This window comes from Electrona antarctica (assembly GCF_951216825.1).
Source record: "Electrona antarctica genome assembly, chromosome: 2".
Lineage (NCBI taxonomy): Eukaryota > Metazoa > Chordata > Actinopteri > Myctophiformes > Myctophidae > Electrona > Electrona antarctica.
The window spans coordinates 2907879-2935830 of record NC_136807.1 but is presented as its reverse complement, the minus strand read 5'-3'; the positions used below and the strand labels follow the sequence as shown (position 1 = coordinate 2935830).

The 27952-nt window shown below is 44.4% G+C and overlaps 1 protein-coding gene and 1 long non-coding RNA gene across 4 annotated transcripts in view; one reads left to right on the top strand and one right to left on the bottom strand.

Moving 5' to 3' along the window:
- The window catches only part of LOC306940957 (solute carrier family 41 member 3-like), a 55389-nt gene extending 32838 nt beyond the window's left edge, over nucleotides 1-22551 (top strand). For 2 of the 3 annotated variants that reach the window (XM_079526241.1, XM_079526242.1), the window contains exons 8-11: nucleotides 4041-4120; nucleotides 13083-13217; nucleotides 14923-15071; nucleotides 21560-22551. In XM_079526241.1, the coding sequence (XP_079382367.1) occupies nucleotides 4041-4120; nucleotides 13083-13217; nucleotides 14923-15071; nucleotides 21560-21733 (538 nt within the window). In that variant the 3' untranslated portion in view covers nucleotides 21734-22551. Of the gene's footprint in view, nucleotides 1-4040; nucleotides 4121-13082; nucleotides 13218-13522; nucleotides 13584-14922; nucleotides 15072-21559 lie in introns of all 3 variants that reach the window. The other variant, XM_079526243.1, reaches the window with a different exon arrangement.
- On the bottom strand, nucleotides 21914-26720 carry LOC306940978. The gene is made up of 2 exons (XR_013792089.1): nucleotides 24192-26720; nucleotides 21914-23794 (listed from the first exon to the last, which is right to left on the bottom strand). It is a non-coding gene; the product is annotated as an uncharacterized lncRNA (long non-coding RNA).
- Nucleotides 26721-27952: the final 1232 nt, after the last annotated feature.

Here is a 27952-nt window from a genome sequence, read left to right as displayed (position 1 = left end):
CAAAGAGAGCATAAATAATCAATAGATAATACACATGAAAACATCACTGTAAGAACTGTAATGGGAGTTTTAGAAGGCCAACTACAGTGCCAAATATATGCATTATTGTGTATTTATCTTCCTTCCATTAAGTCTCTTTGCTCACCAATGTGCTCAGTCTAATTCATGCAGCTGTCAATCTAACAGCTGACTTGACTCCTCCACGCTGTCAGCAAAGGTATACTTATTTGTGTGTCGCCCTTATGTTTAGCGCAGATCCTTTTATGGACAGTTAGTATTTGCATCTCTGTTAAGACAAGACTATAAGGACTATGTCTGAGAATGGGGTTGAGGGAGGCTTGCTCCCGGAGGGGCTGGAGGAACAGGCAAGGAGGCCTGTTCCTCACTCTCTGTATGTTGTTACTCTGCTGAATCTTCTTGATAAATTCTCAACACTTCACTTTGTCATTCCTTCATCTTTGGAAGATTATTTAATCTACCACACATTACTGCAGAGACCAGATGAGATGAACAGACTAGACAGGACTCCAAACTAAAGGACAGCAGAAGTTAACTATATGAACACAAACAAAACTAAACCCGCAAACATGTTGTATACAACATATTGTGAAAGATGGGTACATTTAGGGGTGTAAAAAAAAATCGATTCGAATTAGAATCGTGATTCCGTTAGGAACGATTCAAAATCGATTCATAATTTCCAAAACTCGAGTAACAGTTACAGGAGTTTTCACTACATGGTGTCTGTGATATGAAATGTAAGCTTACCCTAATCGCAGTAAACATCATGTCTTCAGTCATTTTCAAGTTACTGTAGTCACTTCAGTTCAAGACTGGAGTAGATTGTGATGAAATCCTATGTATTGAATCGAGAATCATTTTGAATAGAAAATCTGGAATTTTGGATTGAGAATCGAGTTGAATCGAATCGTGGCCCCAAGAATCGGAATCGAATCGTGGGACACCCAAAGATTCACAGCCCTGGGTTCAATGCACAATACCCCGAATCAAAACAAAGATGTTCACAATTTCCCTCAATGATGTTGTTTGTATGAATTCCCCCAAATTCCATGAATACCCCAAATCCCAAACCTATGTGATTATGGATGGATTTGCGTTCCCAGAGGTTTTGTGCATGACTGGCTTTTAAGCACCAGTCCAGTATAGTGACGTCCTGTACACTCCTTTTAAGCACCAGTCCAGTATAGTGACGTACTGTACACTCCTTTTAAGCACCAGTCCAGTATAGTGACGTACATACACTCCTTTTAAGCACCAGTCCAGTATAGTGACGTACATACACTCCTTGTCCAGTCCAGTATAGTGACGTACATACACTCCTTGTTCAGTCCAGTCCAGTACATACACTCCTTGTCCAGTCCAGTATAGTGACGTACTGTACACTCCTTGCCCAGTCCAGTATAGTGACGTACATACACTCCTTGTCCAGTCCAGTATAGTGACGTACATACACTCCTTGTCCAGTCCAGTATAGTGACGTACATACACTCCTTGTCCAGTCCAGTATAGTGACGTACATACACTCCTTGTCCAGTCCAGTATAGTGACGTACATACACTCCTTGTTCAGTCCAGTCCAGTACATACACTCCTTGTTCAGTCCAGTCCAGTACATACACTCCTTGTTCAGTCCAGTCCAGTACATACACTCCTTGTTCAGTCCAGTCCAGTACATACACTCCTTGTCCAGTCCAGTATAGTGACGTACATACACTCCTTGTCCAGTCCAGTATAGTGACGTACATACACTCCTTGTTCAGTCCAGTCCAGTACATACACTCCTTGTTCAGTCCAGTCCAGTACATACACTCCTTGTTCAGTCCAGTCCAGTACATACACTCCTTGTTCAGTCCAGTCCAGTACATACACTCCTTGTCCAGTCCAGTATAGTGACGTACATACACTCCTTGTCCAGTCCAGTATAGTGACGTACATACACTCCTTGTCCAGTCCAGTCCAGTACATACACTCCTTGTCCAGTCCAGTATAGTGACGTACATACACTCCTTGTCCAGTCCAGTCCAGTACATACACTCCTTGTCCAGTCCAGTCCAGTACATACACTCCTTGTCCAGTCCAGTCCAGTACATACACTCCTTGTCCAGTCCAGTCCAGTACATACACTCCTTGTCCAGTCCAGTCCAGTACATACACTCCTTGTCCAGTCCAGTATAGTGACGTACTGTACACTCCTTGCCAGTGTTATAAATTGTCACTGTCGGGCGGAAAGGTTACCGTGTCTCCATAATATCCCAACTTTTTCACAAAAGTATAGCAAAAATGTTGCCTATAATAACATGCCCAGAAAAATGGATGCCAGGTCTATAAAATATTAGTAGCCTTAATGGAGGCAGAAGGCTTGTATATGCTTAGGGGGGTATGATGCTATAATTATGCCCACCACAGGGCTCTGCTCAGGGAGCTTGGTAAATTACAGGCTTAGCACATGGCTGTAGTATTATAAGTAACTCAGCTAAAAAACAAACCTTTTAAACAATATATGAATTATTTCACAATGAATTGTTAGAACGTAAATTAATATCATTAATATTGTAGCATACTTCCACAAGAACACATTCTGTTGCTCCTGTTTGTGCAGCTGCTGCATGTAAAGTTGTAAACTGCACAGTACATACAACTGGGGTCCTGAAGAACTGAGAGTGCCCAAACAGAAGCCTGAACTAAAGTCTTAGGCCTCATACACACACATCACAACACCATCAAACAAATATTTGGACAGTCGTGTCCTAAAGAATGACTATAGGTTTCCCAAAATAGGCCTGCACGAAAATAAGGCAAATAAATGTAGCTATGGGAATTTTAACCCATTTTGACCTGAGATCAGATTAAAAAAAATGTCTTCTACATCCTGACAGTTTTCTGAAAAAGCTATGTTTCTATGTCAGTCGTTCTTCGATTTTTCAAAAATAGCAGATCTACAAGCTTGTGTGCTTGTAGATCTGCTATTTTTCAATAGCTAAAGCATAACATAATGCTAACACCAAAAGGGGTTCCCGCCCCAAAATGGGTTAATGTACACTGTCTATGGATTTCACGAATATATAACCAACTAGAAAAAGTGCCCTTCTGGGCACAGGTCTCCACCAGGAGGATAGGACTGTGAGATGTTTGGCAAAATGTTTAGGATTAATATAAACATGTTTTTGAGGCATTTTGTTCCAAAAATGTGTTTTGCAAAAATCAACCTGTTGGTGGCGCTATAACAGGCCAATGTGAAAAGGGTGGGATATATTCCTCAGCCTAGTAAGAAAATGTGTGAAAGATTTCACGTAAATTGCATGCTGCGTTCATGATTTGAGGCTTTTGTTGAAAACGGGGCAATCTTGCAAACTGTGAAAGCCAATTATAGCCAATTAGGATGGAATATGAAATATCGGACAGATCCGACTTGAGCACATGACCATAGAGATACTGTGTAACGATTTGTGAGATTTTTGGACAGAATCTGGAGGAGTAATATAAAAAAATGTGTTTTACAAAAGTCGGCCTCCTGGTGGCGCTATAAAAGGCAGATGCGGAAAATGCAGGTCAACGGTTTGTCCTTGGCCTCTAGGGAGTGTGCATGCAACGTTTCACGCAGATCGGTGCAGTTTTAGGTACAAAATGTGAAAAGCTGCCTCATGGTGGCGCTATAAGAGGCCGTTCTGGAAAATGCGGGGCAGAGGTTCATCGTTGGCATCCAGGGAGTGTGTGTGCAAAGTTTGGCATCGACCGGGTTAACGGTGCCGGAGATTAGCTGGTAACGGAAGGACGGACGGACGGACACACACACACACACACGGACGGAGTGCAAAACATACTCTCTCCCCATGCCTTCGGCCTGGTGGAGACAATGAAAAGTAAGAGCTTGTGACTAAATAATAACTACATTGGATCCATTGAAACACATGATCTTTTTTTCCCTGTTTCCTGAAAGGTTTAAAGGGTTAAAGGTTTCCTCCTGACAGCTACAATGTGTACTTTTTGCATTTGATTGTGTTCCTGGTTGTTATTTTGCAGTTTCGGGGGTCTCATACTGGACAAGACTGTGAGCGATCCAAAGTTCAAGGGCATGGCTGTCTTCACGCCCGTCATCAACGGTGAGATGATATGGATGACATGGCAAGACAAAGAGATGACTTGACAAAAGATGACATGGCATATATGACCTATGACTTCACAAAAGGTGGCATGGTGTGTGTGAATGCTTAAGTGTGTGTGTGTGTGTGTGTGTGTGTGTGTGTGTGTGTGTGTGTGTGTGTGTGTGTGTGTGTGTGTGTGTGTGTGTGTGTGTGTGTGTGTGTGTGTGTGTGTGTGTGTGTGTGTGTGTGTGTGTGTGTGTGTGTGTGTGTGTGTGTGTGTGTGTTGCTTCAGCTAATTGCGCATCCAAGGATCCAATAAATAGCAGGAGGGATTGGAGAAATTGGGACATAACTGTTGCCAAGTACACACACACACACACACACACACACACAGCCCTAACTAGCCGAGACTAACAGCGAAGCTGTTGATTTGTTTACCATTCCATTGTAGAGATGTGGATCACAGTGGACCGTGACTAGGCAGACAGATGGTCCCCTAGAGGCTGACAACGTCTGCTATTCATTCTACTCTGTGTTTATCTCTCTGTCTCTCTCTCTCTCTCTCTTTGTGTCTCTCTCTGTCTCGCTCTGTCTCAATTTCTTTCTCTCTCTACCTCTTTCTCCTCTCTCTTTCTCTACCTCTTTCTCCCCTCTCTTTCTCTACCTCTTTCTCCTCTCTCTTTCTCTACCTCTTCCTTCTCTCTCTTTCTCCCCTCTCTTTCTCTACCTCTTTCTCCTCTCTCTTTCTCTACCTCTTCCTTCTCTCTCTTTCTCCTCTCTCTTTCTCTACCTCTTTCTCCCCTCTCTTTCTCTACCTCTTTCTCCTCTCTCTTTCTCTACCTCTTCCTTCTCTCTCTTTCTCCCCTCTCTTTCTCTACCTCTTTCTCCCCTCTCTTTCTCTACCTCTTTCTCCTCTCTCTTTCTCTACCTCTTCCTTCTCTCTCTTTCTCCCCTCTCTTTCTCTACCTCTTTCTCCTCTCTCTTTCTCTACCTCTTCCTTCTCTCTCTTTCTCCTCTCTCTTTCTCTACCTCTTCCTTCTCTCTCTTTCTCCTCTCTCTTTCTCTACCTCTTTCTCCTCTCTCTTTCTCTACCTCTTTCTCCTCTCTCTTTCTCCTCTCTCTTTCTCTACTTCTTTCTCCTCTCTTTCTCTACCTCTTTCTCCTCTCTCTTTCTCTACCTCTTTCTCCTCTCTCTTTCTCTACCTCTTTCTCTACCTCTTTCTCCTCTCTCTTTCTCTACCTCTTTCTCTACCTCTTTCTCCTCTCTCTTTCTCTACCTCTTTCTCTACCTCTTTCTCCTCTCTCTTTCTCTACCTCTTTCTCTACCTCTTTCTCCTCTCTCTTTCTCTACCTCTTTCTCCTCTCTTTCTCTACCTCTTTCTCCTCTCTCTTTCTCTACCTCTTTCTCTACCTCTTTCTCCTCTCTCTTTCTCTACCTCTTTCTCCTCTCTCTTTCTCTACCTCTTTCTCCTCTCTCTTTCTCTACCTCTTTCTCCTCTCTCTTTCTCTACCTCTTTCTCCTCTCTCTTTCTCTACCTCTTTCTCCTCTCTCTTTCTCTACCTCTTTCTCCTCTCTCTTTCTCTACCTCTTTCTCTACCTCTTTCTCCTCTCTCTTTCTCTACCTCTTTCTCCTCTCTCTTTCTCCTCTCTTTCTCCTCTCTCTTTCTCTACCTCTTTCTCCTCTCTCTTTCTCTACCTCTTTCTCTACCTCTTTCTCCTCTCTCTTTCTCTACCTCTTTCTCCTCTCTTTCTCTACCTCTTTCTCTACCTCTTTCTCCTCTCTCTTTCTCTACCTCTTTCTCCTCTCTCTTTCTCTACCTCTTTCTCCTCTCTCTTTCTCTACCTCTTTCTCCCCTCTCTTTCTCTACCTCTTTCTCCTCTCTCTTTCTCTACCTCTTTCTCCTCTCTCTTTCTCTACCTCTTTCTCCTCTCTCTTTCTCTACCTCTTTCTCCTCTCTCTTTCTCTACCTCTTTCTCCTCTCTCTTTCTCTACCTCTTTCTCCTCTCTCTTTCTCCTCTCTTTCTCTACCTCTTTCTCCTCTCTCTTTCTCTACCTCTTTCTCCTCTCTCTTTCTCTACCTCTTTCTCCTCTCTCTTTCTCTACCTCTTTCTCTACCTCTTTCTCCTCTCTCTTTCTCTACCTCTTTCTCCTCTCTCTTTCTCTACCTCTTTCTCCTCTCTCTTTCTCTACCTCTTTCTCCTCTCTCTTTCTCTACCTCTTTCTCCTCTCTCTTTCTCTACCTCTTTCTCCTCTCTCTTTCTCTACCTCTTTCTCCTCTCTCTTTCTCTACCTCTTTCTCTACCTCTTTCTCCTCTCTCTTTCTCTACCTCTTTCTCCTCTCTCTTTCTCCTCTCTTTCTCCTCTCTCTTTCTCTACCTCTTTCTCCTCTCTCTTTCTCTACCTCTTTCTCTACCTCTTTCTCCTCTCTCTTTCTCTACCTCTTTCTCCTCTCTTTCTCTACCTCTTTCTCTACCTCTTTCTCCTCTCTCTTTCTCTACCTCTTTCTCCTCTCTTTCTCTACCTCTTTCTCCTCTCTCTTTCTCTACCTCTTTCTCTACCTTTCTCCTCTCTCTTTCTCTACCTCTTTCTCCTCTCTCTTTCTCTACCTCTTTCTCTACCTCTTTCTCTACCTCTTTCTCCTCTCTCTTTCTCTACCTCTTTCTCCTCTCTCTTTCTCTACCTCTTTCTCCTCTCTCTTTCTCTACCTCTTTCTCCTCTCTCTTTCTCTACCTCTTTCTCCTCTCTTTCTCTACCTCTTTCTCTACCTCTTTCTCCTCTCTCTTTCTCTACCTCTTTCTCCTCTCTCTTTCTCTACCTCTTTCTCCCCTCTCTTTCTCTACCTCTTTCTCCTCTCTCTTTCTCTACCTCTTTCTCCCCTCTCTTTCTCTACCTCTTTCTCCTCTCTCTTTCTCCTCTCTTTCTCTACCTCTTTCTCCTCTCTCTTTCTCTACCTCTTTCTCCTCTCTTTCTCCTCTCTCTTTCTCTACCTCTTTCTCCTCTCTCTTTCTCCTCTCTTTCTCCTCTCTCTTTCTCTACCTCTTTCTCCTCTCTCTTTCTCCTCTCTCTTTCTCTACCTCTTTCTCTACCTCTTTCTCCTCTCTCTTTCTCTACCTCTTTCTCCTCTCTCTTTCTCTACCTCTTTCTCCTCTCTCTTTCTCCTCTCTTTCTCTACCTCTTTCTCTACCTCTTTCTCCTCTCTCTTTCTCTACCTCTTTCTCCTCTCTCTTTCTCTACCTCTTTCTCTACCTCTTTCTCCTCTCTCTTTCTCTACCTCTTTCTCCTCTCTCTTTCTCTACCTCTTTCTCTACCTCTTTCTCCTCTCTCTTTCTCTACCTCTTTCTCCTCTCTCTTTCTCTACCTCTTTCTCCTCTCTCTTTCTCTACCTCTTTCTCTACCTCTTTCTCCTCTCTCTTTCTCTACCTCTTTCTCCTCTCTCTTTCTCTACCTCTTTCTCCTCTCTCTTTCTCCTCTCTTTCTCTACCTCTTTCTCCTCTCTCTTTCTCTACCTCTTTCTCCTCTCTCTTTCTCTACCTCTTTCTCCTCTCTCTTTCTCTACCTCTTTCTCCTCTCTCTTTCTCTACCTCTTTCTCCTCTCTTTCTCCTACCTCTTTCTCCTCTCTCTTTCTCTACCTCTTTCTCCTCTCTCTTTCTCCTCTCTCTTTCTCTACCTCTTTCTCCTCTCTTTCTCTACCTCTTTCTCCTCTCTCTTTCTCCTCTCTCTTTCTCTACCTCTTTCTCCTCTCTTTCTCTACCTCTTTCTCCTCTCTCTTTCTCCTCTCTCTTTCTCTACCTCTTTCTCCTCTCTTTCTCTACCTCTTTCTCCTCTCTCTTTCTCTACCTCTTTCTCCTCTCTCTTTCTCTACCTCTTTCTCCTCTCTCTTTCTCTACCTCTTTCTCCTCTCTCTTTCTCTACCTCTTTCTCCTCTCTCTTTCTCTACCTCTTCCTCCTCTCTCTTTCTCTACCTCTTCCTCCTCTCTCTTTCTCTACCTCTTCCTCCTCTCTCTTTCTCTACCTCTTTCTCCTCTCTCTTTCTCTACCTCTTTCTCTACCTCTTTCTCCTCTCTCTTTCTCCTCTCTCTTTCTCCTCTCTCTTTCTCCTCTCTCTTTCTCCTCTCTCTTTCTCCTCTCTCTTTCTCTACCTCTTTCTCCCCTCTCTTTCTCTCCTCTTTCTCTACCTCTTTCTCCTCTCTCTTTCTCCTCCCTCTTTCTCCCCTCTCTTTCTCTACCTCTTTCTCCTCTCTCTTTCTCTACCTCTTCCTCCTCTCTCTTTCTCTACCTCTTCCTCCTCTCTCTTTCTCTACCTCTTTCTCCCCTCTCTTTCTCTACCTCTTTCTCTACCTCTTTCTCCTCTCTCTTTCTCCTCTCTCTTTCTCCTCTCTCTTTCTCTACCTCTTTCTCCTCTCTCTTTCTCTACCTCTTTCTCCTCTCTCTTTCTCTACCTCTTTCTCCTCTCTCTTTCTCTACCTCTTTCTCCTCTCTCTTTCTCTACCTCTTTCTCCCCTCTCTTTCTCTACCTCTTTCTCCTCTCTCTTTCTCCTCTCTCTTTCTCCTCTCTCTTTCTCCTCTCTCTTTCTCCTCTCTCTTTCTCCTCTCTCTTTCTCTACCTCTTTCTCCCCTCTCTTTCTCTACCTCTTTCTCTACCTCTTTCTCCTCTCTCTTTCTCCTCTCTCTTTCTCCTCTCTCTTTCTCTACCTCTTTCTCCTCTCTCTTTCTCTACCTCTTCCTCCTCTCTCTTTCTCCTCTCTCTTTCTCCTCTCTCTTTCTCCTCTCTCTTTCTCTACCTCTTTCTCCCCTCTCTTTCTCTACCTCTTTCTCTACCTCTTTCTCCTCTCTCTTTCTCCTCTCTCTTTCTCCTCTCTCTTTCTCTACCTCTTTCTCCTCTCTCTTTCTCTACCTCTTTCTCCTCTCTCTTTCTCTACCTCTTTCTCCCCTCTCTTTCTCTACCTCTTCCTCCTCTCTCTTTCTCCTCTCTCTTTCTCCTCTCTCTTTCTCCTCTCTCTTTCTCCTCTCTCTTTCTCCTCTCTCTTTCTCCTCTCTCTTTCTCTACCTCTTTCTCCCCTCTCTTTCTCTACCTCTTTCTCTACCTCTTTCTCCTCTCTCTTTCTCCTCCCTCTTTCTCCTCTCTCTTTCTCTACCTCTTTCTCCCCTCTCTTTCTCTACCTCTTTCTCCCCTCTCTTTCTCTACCTCTTTCTCTACCTCTTTCTCCTCTCTCTTTCTCTACCTCTTTCTCCTCTCTCTTTCTCTACTTCTTTCTCCTCCCTCTTTCTCCTCTCTCTTTCTCTACCTCTTTCTCCCCTCTCTTTCTCTACCTCTTTCTCCCCTCTCTTTCTCTACCTCTTTCTCTACCTCTTTCTCCTCTCTCTTTCTCTACCTCTTTCTCCTCTCTCTTTCTCTACTTCTTTCTCCTCCCTCTTTCTCCTCTCTCTTTCTCCTCTCTCTTTCTCTACTTCTTTCTCCTCCCTCTTTCTCCTCTCTCTTTCTCTACCTCTTTCTCCCCTCTCTTTCTCTACCTCTTTCTCCCCTCTCTTTCTCTACCTCTTTCTCTACCTCTTTCTCCTCTCTCTTTCTCTACCTCTTTCTCCTCTCTCTTTCTCTACTTCTTTCTCCTCCCTCTTTCTCCTCCCTCTTTCTCCTCTCTCTTTCTCCTCTCTCTTTCTCCTCTCTCTTTCTCCTCTCTCTTTCTCCTCTCTCTTTCTCCTCTCTCTTTCTCTACCTCTTTCTCCTCTCTCTTTCTCTACCTCTTCCTCCTCTCTCTTTCTCTACCTCTTCTTCCTCTCTCTTTCTCTCAAGCCTGACTTGCTGTGTTCTTCGGCATACAACAAACAATGTTGCACTCCGAAAATAGCCAACCTATAAGCACACAATGTGTTGGCATCGTGACGACTATTTTCAGAGTGTGACACACCATGCACCACATGATAGCCTAGAGGGTAAATTAAGCATCACTCTGTTTCTTCTCTAGTTGTCTTTCTCCCGTTGTCTGTCCGTCTTTGTCCTTTGTTTCCTGTTTCTCTCTCGGGATTATATTTATTTATCCGTTTCTCTCTCTCTCTCTCTCTCTCTCTCTCTCTCTCTCTCTCTCTCTCTCTCTCTCTCTCTCTCTCTCTCTCTCTCTCCCCCTCTCTCATTATACTCCTCTCAGCTGTTAATGCTACACACACACCAATCTGGTTTGAGTTTTCCTTGCTGGCTTGGGACACACCAGTACATTGTGTTGTGTTTTGACCAGAAACAACCGCAAGACATTTCCATCTTCTCAGAATGAGCTATGATGTGTGTTGGTGTCTGAGGCTCCGTGTTCTTGGATGGGAGGCTTGATGTTATAGGATTAGACACAGATTTGTATCTCAACATCATTCATAACTAACTGCCAAGTCATTTGAGTGATTGTTTGGAAATCAGGCCTGACATTTATGAGTTTCTTTACCAGAAATGTCTTCATCCATATGTTGTGCCTTATAAGTATCTCAATATTATGTGTATACATTTGTGAAACAAAGTATCTAATTTATTTTATTATGTAAGTATCATGACAGTATCATGACAGTATCATGTCAGTGTCATGTCAGTGTCATGTCAGTATCATGACAGTATCATGTCAGTATCATGACAGTCTCATGTCACTGTCAGTATCATGGTCAGTGTCATAGGCTAATATTATCATAGTGGGCGGCTGTGGCTCAGGAGGTAGAGCAGGTCGTCCAATGATCCATGGGTCAGCGGTTCGAATCCCGGCTCCTCCTGTCTACATGTCGAAGTGTCCTTGGGCAAGACACTGAACCCCAAATTGCTCCCGATGTGCTGGTTGGTGCCTTGCATGGCTTCCGCCGCAATCGGTGTATGAATGGGTGAATGTAATGCACAATCTATGTAAAGCGCCTTGGATAAAGGCGCTATATAAATGCACCATTTACCATTTATTTACCATTTATAGTCGGTATCATGTTACGTACCATGGTCAGTGTCATGGGCTAATAATCATAGTCAGTATCATGTCACGTACCATGGTCAGTGTCATGGGCTAATAATCATAGTCAGTATCATGTCACGTACCATGGTCAGTGTCATGGGCTAATAATCATAGTCAGTATCATGTCACGTACCATGGTCAGTGTCATGGGCTAATAATCATAGTCAGTATCATGTCAGTACCATGGGCAGTAAGAACTGCACATTGTCAACATAATGAAATGTGGACATACGTAATGTAATCCTTTGTAATCCTGTAATCCTGAATTGATCTTTATGTTGAAGGATAAACATATGGGTCATATTTCAGAAGTGAGGAGCATCAGTAATAATGTCGTAGTTTTTCTTTCTTAGATAAAATGCTGGGCTGTCTCTCTGAGGCTCACATAGTCTATAAATAATATAAAGAAGACATAATGTACCATACCATCTAGAACTATACATAATATAAAGAAGACATAATGTACCATACCATCTAGAACTATAAATAATATAAAGAAGACATACTGTACCATACCATCTAGAACTATACATAATATAAAGAAGACATACTGTACCATACTGTACCATCTAGAACGTACTGTAAGTTGGAACACATATGGATTTTGCATACAGTCTGCAGTGTCTCGTTTCACTGTCGGGGCCACATGACTGCACACTTTCCATATGCTTTTCCGTGTCTTAACCCATTCTGGGCGGGAACCCCTTTTGGTGTTAGCATTATGCTATGCTTTAGCAGTTTAGCTATTGAAAAATAGCAGATCTACAAGCTCATAGCGCGGCACCGAGTGCCGCGCTACGAGCTTGTAGGTCTGCTACTTTTGAAAAATTGAAGAACGACTGACATCTGTGGGGCCCTGCGGGGATCTGTGGGGCCCTGCGGGGATCTGTGGGGCCCTGCGGGGATCTGTGGGGCCCTGCGGGGATCTGTGGGGCCCGTGGGGATCTGTGGGGCCCTGCAGGGATCTGTGGGGCCCTGCAGGGATCTGTGGGGCCCTGCGGGGATCTGTGGGGCCCTGTGGGGATCTGTGGGGCCCTGCGGGGATCTGTGGGGCCCTGCGGGGATCTGTGGGGCCCGTGGGGATCTGTGGGGCCCTGCAGGGATCTGTGGGGCCCTGCGGGGATCTGTGGGGCCCTGCGGGGATCTGTGGGGCCCTGTGGGGATCTGTGGGGCCCTGCGGGGATCTGTGGGGCCCTGCGGGGATCTGTGGGGCCCTGCGGGGATCTGTGGGGCCCTGCGGGGATCTGTGGGGCCCTGCGGGGATCTGTGGGGCCCTGCGGGGATCTGTGGGGCCCTGCGGGGATCTGTGGGGCCCTGCGGGGATCTGTGGGGCCCTGCGGGGATCTGTGGGGCTCTGTGGGGCCCTGCGGGGATCTGTGGGGCTCTGTGGGGCCCTGCGGGGATCTGTGGGGCCCTGCGGGGATCTGTGGGGCCCTGTGGGGCTCTGTGGGGCCCTGCGGGGATCTGTGGGGCCCTGCGGGGATCTGTGGGGCCCTGCGGGGATCTGTGGGGCCCTGTGGGGATCTGTGGGGCCCGTGCAGGATGCTGGCAGGCCCTGGTGGGACTCTGGCAGTGTGTGTGACTGCTTTCATAACTCCACTAAAACTCTTGTCAGCTGCGCCTCCGATATGAAGTGTCACTGAGTTCTAAGCCGGGTATTTGCCGGCCCCCAGTGGAAAAGAACATTCTTTTCCAATTGTCAGTCCTGCCAGACTGATTCCTGCTCTGCAAAGCAAATAAGCCATTGGAGACAAGTCAAGGACGGAATTACGCTTATCTGTAATTTGTACCACCTAATGTCATTGTCATGTGTATAGGCTCTCTTTACCCTGAAACCCTGATTCATATTAAACTAGTCGAGAAGTAAAATCACAGCCATGGATTAGATCTCTGATATGAATCCTTTTGAGATGTTGTCTCTGTCTTGCACTCACACAATGAATCAATGAATCAATGAATGCATGAATCAATCAATAATCAATCTCTCTCTCTCTCTCTCTCTCTAGGTGTGGGTGGCAACCTGGTGGCCATTCAGGCCAGCAGGATCTCCACGTATCTCCACTTCTGGAGTATTCCCGGCGTTCTGCCCTATAAGATGAGGCAGCACTGGCCCAACCCCTGTATCACCTTCTTCACCTCAGGTACTGCCCTATAAGATGAGACAGCACTGGCCCAACCCCTGTATCACCTTCCTCACCTCAGGTACTGCCCTATAAGATGAGACAGCACTGGCCCAACCCCTGTATCACCTTCCTCACCTCAGGTACTGCCCTATAAGATGAGACAGCACTGGCCCAGTCCCTGTATCACCTTCTTCACCTCAGGTACTGCCCTATAAGATGAGACAGCACTGGCCCAACCCCTGTATCACCTTCTTCACCTCAGGTACTGCCCTATAAGATGAGACAGCACTGGCCCAGTCCCTGTATCACCTTCTTCACCTCAGGTTCTGCCCTATAAGATGAGACAGCACTGGCCCAACCCCTGTATCACCTTCTTCACCTCAGGTACTGCCCTATAAGATGAGACAGCACTGGCCCAACCCCTGTATCACCCTCTTCACCTCAGGTACTGCCCTATAAGATGAGACAGCACTGGCCCAACCCCTGTATCACCTTCTTCACCTCAGGTACTGCCCTATAAGATGAGACAGCACTGGCCCAGTCCCTGTATCACCTTCTTCACCTCAGGTACTGCCCTATAAGATGAGGCAGCACTGGCCCAACCCCTGTATCACCTTCTTCACCTCAGGTACTGCAGGGTTCTATTGTCAACATGCACTCACAATCTGTGCCTCCAGTTCCTACATCGCTGGTTCTCAACATCTTGGGGTTCAGCTAAACAGCCCATTCAACCCGAGAAACCATGTGTGTCATTTTAGATTTTGGGTTTACAGTATATTTACAGTATATTTCAGGAAACGGTAAGTAAGGCTTAGAGGGCATTTTTGGAATCGGCATCAGGTCTAATTAGGATAAAGGATAGTTAGGAACCAAATAGAACCTAACTCTGAGGGCAGTATTATGTGTGTCTTAAGTACCAGGTCTTATTACTTAACTTAAGACCTGGAGGCGTGGTCAATGCTGTTTGGCCACTCAGAATAGCCAAATGGCATTGATCACGCCTCCAGGTCTTAAGTTAAGTAATAATACCTGGTACTTAAGACACGCATAATACTGCCCTGAGTGTACACAAATATAACCAATTACATTTGTACACAGGCCTGGAATTTAATCGTTTAGGTCAACATGGGGGCGGCGGTGGTGGCTCAGGGGTAGAGTGGCCCCTGAGCCAAACCCGGGCTCCCCCAGAGTTGGTGTCGAAGTGTCCTTGAGCAAGACACTGAACCCCTAATTGCTCCTGATGTGCTGGTTGGTGCCTTGCATGGTTTCTGCCACCATCGGTGTATGAATGTGTGAATGTAATGCACAATCTATGTAAAGCACCTTGGATAAAGGCGCTATATAAATGCACCATTTACCAACACGTTCTCGAACTTGTCACTTATTATTGTAGGTCTGTCAGTAGCCCGTAAACGTCCGACTTAAGACATTCCAGGTACTGCAATAAGTGACAAGTTGGGGGTGAAAACGTGACCATTGACTTTCTTCCTATGTCTCCTCTAGGGGTGAACTCAGTGGTTCCTCTGTCTCCTCTAGGGGTGAACTAAGTGGTTCCTATGTCTCCTCTAGGGGTGAACTCCAAGTCGGCCAGAGTGTTGCTCATGCTGGTGGTTCCCGGTCACATGGTGTTCCTCTGTCTCCTCTAGGGGTGAACTCCAAGTCGGCCAGAGTGCTGCTCATGCTGGTGGTCCCTGGTCACATGGTGTTCCTCTGTCTCCTCTAGGGGTGAACTCCAAGTCGGCCAGAGTGCTGCTCATGCTGGTGGTCCCCGGTCACATGGTGTTCCTCTACGCCATCTCCCTGCTGCAGGGCGGAGAGGCACCCATCAGCGTGCCCTTCACCATCTTGTACCTGTGTGCTGCGTTTCTGCAGGTAGGACAATGACCGTGCACACACACGTGCGTGTGTGCGTGCGCGCACACACACACACACACACACACACACACGCACACACATCTGAAGACACACAATGTTCTCTACATAGACATACTGCCACACTAGCAATAGTTTAAGGTTCAAGGTTCTTTATTATTTGTCTCCCGAGGAAGACATTTGTCTTAGACAAAGGGCCCGCATGCAAGCCTAGCCCTTATGCCCATGTCCTAGACAAAGGGCCCGCATGCAAGCCTAGCCCTTATGCCCTGCATGTCGCCCATGTCTTAGACAAAGGGCCCTCATGCAAGCGTAGCCCTTATGCCCATGTCGCCCATGTCTTAGACAAAGGGCCCGCATGCAAGCGTAGCCCTTATGCCCATGTCTTAGACAAAGGGCCCGCATGCAAGCGTAGCCCTTATGCCCATGTCGCCCATGTCTTAGACAAAGGGCCCGCATGCAAGCGTAGCCCTTATGCCCATGTCGCCCATGTCTTAGACAAAGGGCCCGCATGCAAGCATAGCCCTTATGCCCATGTCTTAGACAAAGGGCCCGCATGCAAACGTAGCCCTTATGCCCATGTCTTAGACAAAGGGCCCGCATGCAAGCATAGCCCTTATGCCCATGTCTTAGACAAAGGGCCCGCATGCAAGCGTAGCCCTTACGCCCATGTCGCCCATGTCTTAGACAAAGGGCCCGCATGCAAGCGTAGCCCTTATGCCCATGTCTTAGACAAAGGGCCTGCATGCAAGCGTAGCCCTAATGCCCATGTCTTAGACAAAGGGCCTGCATGCAAGCGTAGCCCTTATGCCCATGTCGCCCCATGTCTTAGACAAAGGGCCCGCATGCAAGCGTAGCCCTTATGCCCATGTCGCCAATGTCTTAGACAAAGGGCCTGCATGCAAGCGTAGCCCTTATGCCCATGTCGCCCCATGTCTTAGACAAAGGGCCCGCATGCAAGCGTAGCCCTTATGCCCATGTCGCCAATGTCTTAGACAAAGGGCCCGCATGCAAGCGTAGCCCTTATGCCCATGTCGCCAATGTCTTAGACAAAGGGCCCGCATGCAAGCGTAGCCCTTATGCCCATGTCGCCAATGTCTTAGACAAAGGGCCCGCATGCAAGCGTAGCCCTTATGCCCATGTCTTAGACAAAGGGCCCGCATGCAAGCGTAGCCCTTATGCCCATGTCGCCAATGTCTTAGACAAAGGGCCCTTATGCAAGCGTAGCCCTTATGCCCATGTCGCCAATGTCTTAGACAAAGGGCCCGCATGCAAGCGTAGCCCTTATGCCCATGTCTTAGACAAAGGGCCTGCATGCAAGCGTAGCCCTAATGCCCATGTCTTAGACAAAGGGCCTGCATGCAAGCGTAGCCCTTATGCCCATGTCGCCCCATGTCTTAGACAAAGGGCCCGCATGCAAGCGTAGCCCTTATGCCCATGTCGCCAATGTCTTAGACAAAGGGCCCGCATGCAAGCGTAGCCCTTATGTCCATGTCGCCCATGTCTTAGACAAAGGGCCCGCATGCAAGCGTAGCCCTTATGCCCATGTCGCCCATGTCTTAGACAAAGGGCCCGCATGCAAGCGTAGCCCTTATGCCCATGTCGCCAATGTCTTAGACAAAGGGCCCGCATGCAAGCGTAGCCCTTATGCCCATGTCGCCCATGTCTTAGACAAAGGGCCCGCATGCAAGCGTAGCCCTTATGCCCATGTCGCCCATGTCTTAGACAAAGGGCCCGCATGCAAGCGTAGCCCTTATGCCCATGTCGCCCATGTCTTAGACAAAGGGCCTGCATGCAAGCGTAGCCCTTATGCCCATGTCGCCCATGTCTTAGACAAAGGGCCCGCATGCAAGCGTAGCCCTTATGCCCATGTTGCCCATGTCTTAGACAAAGGGCCCGCATGCAAGCGTAGCCCTTATGCCCATGTCTTAGACAAAGGGCCCGCATGCAAGCGTAGCCCTTATGCCCATGTCGCCCATGTCTTAGACAAAGGGCCCGCATGCAAGCGTAGCCCTTATGCCCATGTCGCCCATGTCTTAGACAAAGGGCCCGCATGCAAGCGTAGCCCTTATGCCCATGTCGCCCATGTCTTAGACAAAGGGCCTGCATGCAAGCGTAGCCCTTATGCCCATGTCGCCCATGTCTTAGACAAAGGGCCCGCATGCAAGCGTAGCCCTTATGCCCATGTCGCCCATGTCTTAGACAAAGGGCCCGCATGCAAACGTAGCCCTTATGCCCATGTCGCCCATGTCTTAGACAAAGGGCCCGCATGCAAGCGTAGCCCTTATGCCCATGTCGCCCATGTCTTAGACAAAGGGCCCGCATGCAAACGTAGCCCTTATGCCCATGTCTTAGACAAAGGGCCCGCATGCAAGCGTAGCCCTTATGCCCATGTCGCCGCAGAGCAGCGCCAAATACATCTTTCTTGCAACATCAAAGAAAAGGAAAAAGAAAACAAAGAAGAGGTGGGGGGATAGGGGGAGCAATAGAAATGTGTCACCTTGCCAGTGACAAATTAACTCGGTAACATGAAACAGTATATATGTCTCCAACTCCTCAGCATCAGTGTATAACTGTGTTAATTACAACCCCTGTGGCTGCAGAGACATTCTCAACAGTAACACCATCTGGGGTTGTTGGCAACAAGGGCCTTCAGATAGTGTGTTTATCATTACCTAGCATCAGGCCAACAGTTCCCTCATGCCTGGCTACGTGACGGTAAACACACCGATCTGGATGCTGTCAATATTGTGCTTCAAATAAGACTCGGGTGACATGTGGAACATGGCTGTTCCACATGTCACCACATGTCACATGACATGTGGAACATGGCTGTTCCACATGTCATGTCATTGATTGTTTTAAATCAATGACCTCTTCCATACAGGAAAGGATTCCAAATAAGCCAGCTGGCTTCTTCCTTTCCTTGCATTGTATTTTTGTTCTTTGATATGTATTGTCTATATTTTGTACTACGTGCTAAATAAATAAACCTAAACCTAAAAGTGTGACTCTAGACAGTTAGATCATGTTTGGGCACCAAATGACGATAATGTCTTCATATAAACGTCTTGAACATTGTACCTCAATACAATGTGTATGTATGTGCTGAAACTAGACATTAAATTATTTTCCTGTACGTTGTTGATACTTAGGGACTCTGTTTACTGTTAGTTTTCCCCCTTGTTGATTAGAATGCTTCAATGCGTTGCATCACGATGCACTTTGAGCTTGTAAGTTGTCTATTTCCGTTGAGCGACACAGTATGAATCACCCTTAATAGTGTGCAGACTCTATTTTACATTTGATACAGATCTTCTTTTTGTCCTTCACCTGATTACCAGATGGATGCTTTATATTACTTTATTTGTTTATTTGGACAGGACAATGCATATTAATGGACGTCACATGGACGTAAATACACCGGATATAACACAGTTGCTAATTTTCATCTGCAGTCCTCACGGAAAAACAGACAGTCAAACAGTGGAATACATTTACATAACATTACATAGGGAACACAGCATAACAAAATAAATACACCTAAAATAATCATGAGCTTTGGTTTTCAAGCAACCATTTTTTCAGATTGTATTTAAAAGAGGGAAAAGTAGCACAATCCCTTATACGCAGAGGAAGGCCATTCCATGCTACACAACCCTGTACTGAGAGGACATTTTGGCCGAATGTTGTTTGCCGGTGCGGCACTTCGCAGTCTCATAGAGCTCATGCTCTATGTTTCTAATTGAGAGAGAGAGAGAGAGGCTGCCATGACACAGCATAGCTCCTGGGGCTGCAGGGACAGATGTTGCAGTTATATGTGGTCGATGCTTCAAGCCCCAGATCATCCAAGAGTACTCTTTAAAGCTTTGATCTGATGTGTGCTGACATCATTGACCAGCAGTCACCTGTTAATGTTAAAGTAATAATAAGGCTGTGGTTTATAGAGGTTTTAGAACAGCTAATCTGGGACGACGCAGAGCGGAATGCCTAAAACCCCTTAATGTAGCTCATTACTTTTACAATGCAGTTACAGAATTTGGCAAAAAAGGACAGACATACCCTGTATTTAAAAAGTTGTATACATCTTGATAACTGAATGACAGAGCTGTGACATAATACTGACTCATGATACTGACATCATCAGTATCATGGACAGTATCATGTCAGTATGGTACAGACAGGCCTTGACAGGCCTTGTCACAGTGAAGGAATGCCAGGCCCTGTCCCCTGCCACAGCCCTGTGACATGATACTGACATCACCGAGCCAACAGCCTTGAATAAACTCTCACTACAGCTTAAAGAGACACACCCTCTGTAGACATCTTTAAAGCTAGATGTTTTAATATCTGTGTTTCTACTCTGTTCTGACTGATTTGCCATTGTTTTGTTGTTTTAACTGCTTGCTTGTGTTTTATTGCTATTTTATGTTCTGCCCTGTAAAGCACTAACCCTAACCCTGTAAAGCACTAACCCTAACCCTGTAAAGCATGTTGTTCTGCCCTGTAAAGCATGTTCTGCCCTGTAAAGCACTTTGAGCTGCATTTATGTATGAAAGGTGCCATATAAATAAAGTGTATTATTATTATCATCACTATCATGGTCATTATAATGTCAATATCATGGTCAGTATGTATCATGGTCCTTATAATGTCAGTATCATGGTCATTATAATGTCAATATCATGGTCATTATAATGTCAATATCATGGTCCTTATAATGTCAATATAATGGTCCTTATAATGTCAATATCATGGTCCTTATAATGTCAGTATCATGGTCCTTATAATGTCAATATCATGGTCCTTATAATGTCAATATCATGGTCCTTATAATGTCAATATCATGGTCCTTATAATGTCAATATCATGGTCATTATAATGTCAATATCATGGTCCTTATAATGTCAATATCATGGTCCTTATAATGTCAATATCATGGTCATTATAATGTCAATATCATGGTCCTTATAATGTCAATATCATGGTCCTTATAATGTCAATATCATGGTCCGTATAATGTCAATATCATGGTCATTATAATGTCAATATCATGGTCCTTATAATGTCAATATCATGGTCCTTATAATGTCAATATCATGGTCATTATAATGTCAATATCATGGTCCTTATAATGTCAATATCATGGTCCTTATAATGTCAATATCATGGTCCTTATAATGTCAGTATCATGGTCATTATAATGTCAGTATCATGGTCATTATAATGTCAATATCATGGTCCTTATAATGTCAATATCATGGTCCTTATAATGTCAATATCATGGTCATTATAATGTCAATATCATGGTCCTTATAATGTCAATATCATGGTCCTTATAATGTCAATATCATGGTCCTTATAATGTCAATATCATGGTCCTTATAATGTCAGTATCATGGTCATTATAATGTCAGTATCATGGTCATTATAATGTCAATATCATGGTCCTTATAATGTCAATATCATGGTCCTTATAATGTCAATATCATGGTCATTATAATGTCAATATCATGGTCCTTATAATGTCAATATCATGGTCATTATAATGTCAATATCATGGTCATTATAATGTCAATATCATGGTCCTTATAATGTCAATATCATGGTCCTTATAATGTCAGTATCATGGTCCTTATAATGTCAATATCATGGTCCTTATAATGTCAATATCATGGTCATTATAATGTCAATATCATGGTCATTATAATGTCAATATCATGGTCAGTATGTATCATGGTCAGTATCTGGTCAGTATCATGGTCCTTATAATGTCAATATCATGGTCAGCATGTATCATGGTCATTATAATGTCAATATCATGGTCAGTATGTATCATGGTCAGTATAATGTCAGTATCATGGTCAGTATGTATCATGGTCATTATAATGTCAATATCATGGTCAGTATGTATCATGGTCAGTATGTATCATGGTCAGTATGTATCATGGTCATTATAATGTCTATCATGGTCAGTATCTGGTCAGTATCATGGTCAGTATGTATCATGGTCATTATAATGTCTATCATGGTCAGTATCTGGTCAGTATCATGGTCAGTATGTATCATGGTCCTTATAATGTCAGTATCATGGTCAGTATGTATCATGGTCCTTATAATGTCAGTATCATGGTCAGTATGTATCATGGTCCTTATAATGTCAGTATCATGGTCAGTATCTGGTCAGTATCATGGTCATTATAATGTCAGTATCATGGTCATTATTTATCATGGTCAGTATCATGGTCATTATAATGTCAGTATCATGGTCAGTATCATGGTCATTATGTCAGTATCATGGTCATTATGCCAGTATCTGGTCATTATAATGTCAATAGCATGGTCATTATGTATCGTGGTCAGTATCATGGTCATTATGTCAGTATCTGGTCAGTATCATGGTCATTATGTCAGTATCTGGTCAGTATCATGGTCATTAGGTCAGTATCTGGTCAGTATGATGTCATAAAACATCTGTCCTCCCCCAGGTGACCATCCTACTGTACGTGGCTGACGTCATCGTGCGGCTGATGTGGAGGCGGAGCCTGGATCCAGACAACTTCTCCATCCCGTACCTGACGGCGCTGGGAGACCTGCTGGGCACCGGCTTCCTGGCGCTCTGCTTCCGCTGGACGCCGTTGCTCCAAGGACTGGGCCTTTAATTTAACGAAACCCACCGTTTCTCCCAAAACCCACCGTCCATTTCTCTCTCCCACCCTACCAGTCTCACCATCGGGATGTCGTTATTCGCCACGGGTAAAGCTGGACAGCACTTTTTGTTTTTGTTTCAAAATGATCCCTTTGTTTGGTGAAGGTGGAAGGTTTTTCTTTCCCCCCCTTCCACCCTATGGACCAGTCGGTGTCAATAAGTTAACAGTAGGTCTGAATTCAAAACGTGCCCATACTGCTAGGAGTGACCCCTGGGTGGTCAACGTGCCCATACTGCTAGGAGTGACCCCTGGGTGGTCAACGGACATCCAAATGCTGGGGACGAGTTTAGAGGTTTGACACAAATGGCATTTCCTCAGTAGAGCAGTCACGTTGAACGTGAACCTAAGCGTCCGTATCAAAGTGAAACTGAGGACAAGGACCTTTCTGCCACAGTACTACTACTGTACAGTTAGTAGTACCCACCATGTACTGTTTTTAGTTTTTGTTAAGCGTGTGGGACAGTATATGGATATCTGCTTTGGACAACCAGTAGTCACACACTGGTTTACGCTTGGAGGATGTGCTGTACTATGCATCTTCTGTTGAAATGTGTAACACTTGTGTGAAACAAACACTATGATTGAATTACCCGAGTCAGAGCAAAATAAGACCGTTTTCCCGTTATTCAGATCACGGCAGACTAGAAGCACGTTACTCATTAAGGGACTCATTTCTCTTTTGTTCTTTTGTTCAAATTGATAGTTTACAGTCCTTTAAGATCACAGTAAAATCTGGAGTGTGAACTTGAAGGTTCTCCGAGTACAACGAACCCCCTGGATCTTACTTTGAAGTGTGTGCTGATAAATGTCATGACGACACCGTAGCCCAGGAAGCCTATTTGCTGTAGTTCTAACCCAGTTTGGTATCCGATTCCAACTCATTCTGTTGTTGAGAATTTCCGTCAAAATTTATTCTAATTTACCTTTTTGACACATTTTTTAAATGCTGAGAAACTGGTCGTAGACAGTCTAGGAGCATGACATTCTAAGCCAATATTTTGGTAATGTTGACTGTTCCCTCAGTATTTAACGTGTCCCTAACAATAAAGGTGACTCAGAAAGCCTTATAGAGCACCAAAGTCCTGACGTCACTGTCAGTAGAGGGCGTCAATCCACAGGTTCGTCTACTTTTTATTTGCATTGTAATCTCCATAGGGGGGATTTTAGATCGCCTCATATAAGAACTGTGTTTGAAAAATAAACCGATCACCCCGGCCTTTTCACTCATATGGATATGAAGCATCGACTGAATGTGGAAATGTACAAATATACCCAAAGAGTAACAAAAAAAGCGTTAGAAACGAGTGAAACAACCCAGAGACTACATTTCCGGTATAGGCGGATGGCTGCATCTGCTCGTCGCACAACAGAAACGGAATGTTAATTATGTTTATTTTTATTTTATTGACATTTAATGTCTCGTGGTTAGTACGAGTCGAGTCACCACCAGCTGAGCTTACGTCAACGAGGAATCTCAGGAACGCAATGTGTTGACAGCTGGGCGTGACGTATATTAGCAGCGACATTGCCTTCATATGTAGTTTAAAGGCTTTTGCGGCAACATTAAATCCATTTTCTCCAGAAACTGGCTGTATCAAATATGAATGGACATCATTAACGACGCACAGCCACTCCCCTGACAGAAAGGCCGGCCGGGGTGGTCGGTTTATTTTATCAAACACAGTTCTTATATGAAGCGACCTAAAATCGCCCTATGGGGATCTCAATGCAACTAAAGAAATACATGAACCTGTGTATTGGCGCCCTCTACTGAAAGTGACGTCAGACTTCGGTGCTCTATTATCCATTGTTAATAGTTTAAGGAGGCCGTCCGGAACCACTAAACCTCATTAGCATCAGTTAAATTATGTTCATATATAATAATATCGACAAGATGGTCTTCCTTCTAGCTTACAATATACGCCGTAATATTTAAGAAATGCTGTTTTCATATTCCAGTCCTGATCATACAGTATGTACCTATAAAGTATATTAATAAACAGCATATTCCACCTATTCCAGGGGTGGGCAACTGGCGGCCCCCACCTTCACTTAATGTGGCCCTCAGGTTAATGTCAGAATACTGATATTATTGGTTTCAGCTGTTTACAATTCTACGACATGCAAACATGACCCGCTTTAATTACTTCAGTCTAAATTAGTAGCTCATTGCGCAACACAAGTATAATTAAAGGCATTTTCAGGATTCCAATTAAAAAATAGCAAAAATGTAAGATTTCAATTAGAATATAGCAAAAATAGCCGATCTACAAGCTCAAACCGCGTCGCGCTGCGACACGTTTTGAGCTTGTAGATCGGCTATTTTTGCTACGACAGTAATATATGGCCCTAGGGAGTGAGTGTGAAAATATAGTGGCCCTCTCCATCGTAAAGGTTGCCCACCCCTGACCTATTCTATTGGCATTGTAAAAAAGAAAAAGAAGAGAAACCTGTGGTCAACAAGGTTAAAGTTTTGACGTGCCTCAGGAATGCATACTTTAGCTTAGTAACTAGTTGGTAACTGGGATGTGATCCGCAACACTGCACCCATAATAAACAGTGGAAATATAATCTTACACATAAACACTATTTGTTACTATACCGCTAAGTGGTAATAGTTCTGTCAGACAAGCCTCAGTCACTCGGCTGTATTTCAACTGTCACAGTTAAAAGTAAGATTCTGGATAACTGTGCCAATACCAGATGTTTAATGTGCCGTCTGTCTGTCCGTTCAATAGTGCTTTGCTAAAAGCGGCTTTAAATTAACACACTGTTGCACAGTAGTTTTGAAATGATAACATATCGAGTGTTGGTGTGTTTTATGGAAGTCTTGTCAGAACCACTGTGTGCTTCTCAAATAGTGCTGCTATCAGAATCAGGGCCACAGTTCAACCAAACCCATCATCACCAGTGAAAACATACAGATGTGTAACCTCTTAAACCCTAGTTTAAGTTCTCCATACTACAAATGGCCGATCTACAAGCTCACACACTGTGTTTCTTCGCTGCATATACATCCCAGAATATGGATGCTAGTTTCCGAGTGACGTTTCAAGTCAGCAGCAGGCTTGAGCTAGGGCATTAAGCAACTAGTCGACTAGTAAATCCACTAGTCGACCTTGTTGGTACTAGTTGACAATTTATTTTTTTAATTTTACCCCCCGATTTTGTAGGCCTCAAGATCAGGTAGATTAGGGGGGGGGGTTACATAATAGGTAGTTAAACAACTAGTCGACTAGTAAACTAGGCAACTAGTAAAAATGACTAGAAGTGAATGCCCTAGCTTGAGCCGTTTTCAAATCAAATCAAATTGGTCTTAATTAATATGACTTAGGAATCTAGTATTGAGACATATGGTCCGCATTTGGAAACGTTGATATGCAATGCTTTTTGGGTTAAATACCATCAATATATCTTGTACTGAAAAGTACAGTGCCAACGTTTCCTCTGGTAGGCACACTGGTTCGCCTTCACCTTCCAGCAGCACATGAATGTGTTTAAATTCGATGTGGCAGAGCAGCGTGATATCTAGGGGTGTCAAAAAGAATCGCGATTCCCGTTATGAACGATTCAAAATCGATTCATAATTTCCAAAAATCGGGGAAAAAAATGTTTTTGATTTTTTTTTTCTGGTTACAGTTACAGGAGTTTTCACTACATGGTGTTTGTGATATGAAATGTAAGCTTACCCTAATCACAGTAAACATCATGTCTTCAGTCATTTTCAAGTTACTGTAGTCACTTCAGTTGGCTGGAGTAGATGGTGATGAAATCCTATGTATTGAATCTATAATCATTTTGAATAGAGAATTGTTTTGAATTGGAAAAAAAAAAACGTTTTTTGATTGAGAATCGAGTTGAATCGAAAAAATCGATTTTGAATCGAATCGTGACCCCAATAATCGGAATTGAATCGAATCGTGGGACACCCAAAGATTCACAGCCCTAGTGATATCACAGCACAATACCCGTTGCACCCTTTTTGTGATTGCACATCCAATCCAAAGTTGCCAAAGCGTTTAAAATGTAATGTGTCTTTGTCTAAAAGTCACCACACCACACCGATCGGTATCACAGTTCAGAGACTTTATTAAAAACATTGTATTTGTTCATTACGTGAAACGTCTTACACACCAACGGTCACACTGCCACGTTCTAGTGTGTTAAGGGGTTTGCACTTTTTTTCCATTATGCCTTTGCAGAAAACGATGCAACAGTCCTTGTGACCTCAGCGCCTGTACTTTCTTTGGCGTGCGTAGAGATGCTGATGATACGTGGTAAATGTAGAGATGCTGATGATACGTGGTAAATGTGTGGTGAGTGTATGCTATTTTCTGGACAGTTCTATTTTAATAAAAACCAATAGTGTCGTCAAACGGAGTAGTAATGTCTATGGTTCCTGTGAATGATTAAGTGTGTGTGTGTGTGTGGGGGGGGGGGGGGGGGGTTCTTGGGTACGATCAGTCGCTTCAGAGTGATTGAGTATCTTAGATCAGAATTGCTTTTTTCCCCCAAGAATGATGAATTATGGATATCTGAAGACATTCTGCCAAAGTGAACTGGGCAGTTGGCGAGCAGCAGATGTGCGTGAATTAAATCAGTTTTCATTTTTAATCTTGTTTTATAGTATGTGGTATCTGTTTAACTGCTTCTTGAAATCGGGGTTCACAGTTTTTGTTCACTTAAAAAAAAATAACGTGGTGAAACTCTATTGACAGGAACTATTTAAGCAAATTGTCGTCATCATTACACATCAGTAAAATCCTCATTATTAGTTGAACTGTTGGCAGTTGTAAAAAAAGGAACTCTCATAAGTTATGGGCTTTGGTGGTTTCAAGCAGCAGTAAAACTGAATGTCAGTTTGTGCTGATTCACTGTTCAGTCCACTTCACAACCAGCTCCACTGCACAAACATCCACTTATAAACTGTGGAAGATGTCAGACTTCTGATTAGATACCCTTCATCAGTGGTTCTCAAACTTGTTTAGCCCATTCTGGCCGGGAACCCCTTTTGGTGTTTTAACTAAGCATTATGTTATACTTTAGCTATTGAAAAATAGCAGTTCTAAAACGGTTAGTCCCAATACTTCATTCTGATTGGCTGGTTACCGTCACGTGACCGTTGTAAATTTCACCGATAACCCACACCTTCAATCACTTTATATCATTCCCAGCTGATTCCGCATCTCTGTAGCTGTACTGGGGAAGGGGAGCGCTTGATTGCCTTACGAACCCATGCCGTGCGGGCGTCTAAGCACCGCCCGGCTCATATGACTGTGAATGTGTGGCTCCAGGCAGCCCCGTAAAGACATCAAACGCTATTCTCCCGTCACATAGCCTACTTGCCGAGCAAAACAAGGAAGTGATGTGGCTCGCTCTGGTGGCGCAAAGCGTAGCTACTTTTGTGCATTTAGTAGTTTTATTGGGTTAATATTGCTATATGTTTGTAACCGTTTTAGAAGAGCAATAAGCCACTCGAGGCCCCAGCTTACCGGGTATTTTACAATGGCTGGGAGGCTGCCTACACCTCCCAGCCATTGTAAAATACCCGATAACCTGAGACCTCTCGTGGCTTATTGCTTAAATCTACAAGCTCATAGCGCGCCACTCGGTGGCTTGTAGGTCTGCTATTTTTGAAAAATCGTGAAAATGCGGCACAAATCTTTGAATATATATATATTATTTCGACGTCAGGCCTAAATGGGTTAGTATCAAGTACCCCCCATAACTTTTCTTTTTTATTTCAAGTAGGCCTACCCCCCATAACTCTGGGAGTGTACAAATGGAGTCACAGACCTGTGAGGGTCCATTTGGAAACCCCCTCAAGGGACCATGAGGGTCCCTGGAAACCCCCTCAAGGGACCATGAGGGTCCCTGGACCCCCTTTGAGAACCACTGGCCCCACATAGTCATACACCATTTCCTAAACTCCTACTGTACTGTATTAGTCCTCTGAATTCCCAAAAGACGAGAATAATGTTTCAACAAGTTACAGTATATGCTTAGCCTCGATACCCAGGCTTTTACAGTATGCTATGCCCTCAAAGCAGCCGAGAGAGGGTAGGGGGGACGGGACGGTCATCAGCAAGTCACAGCTTCTTGTAGAATATGGCTTGAGATAAACCGCTGCGAAACGAAGACAACCGCAAAACAATAACAAAAGGTTGCTGT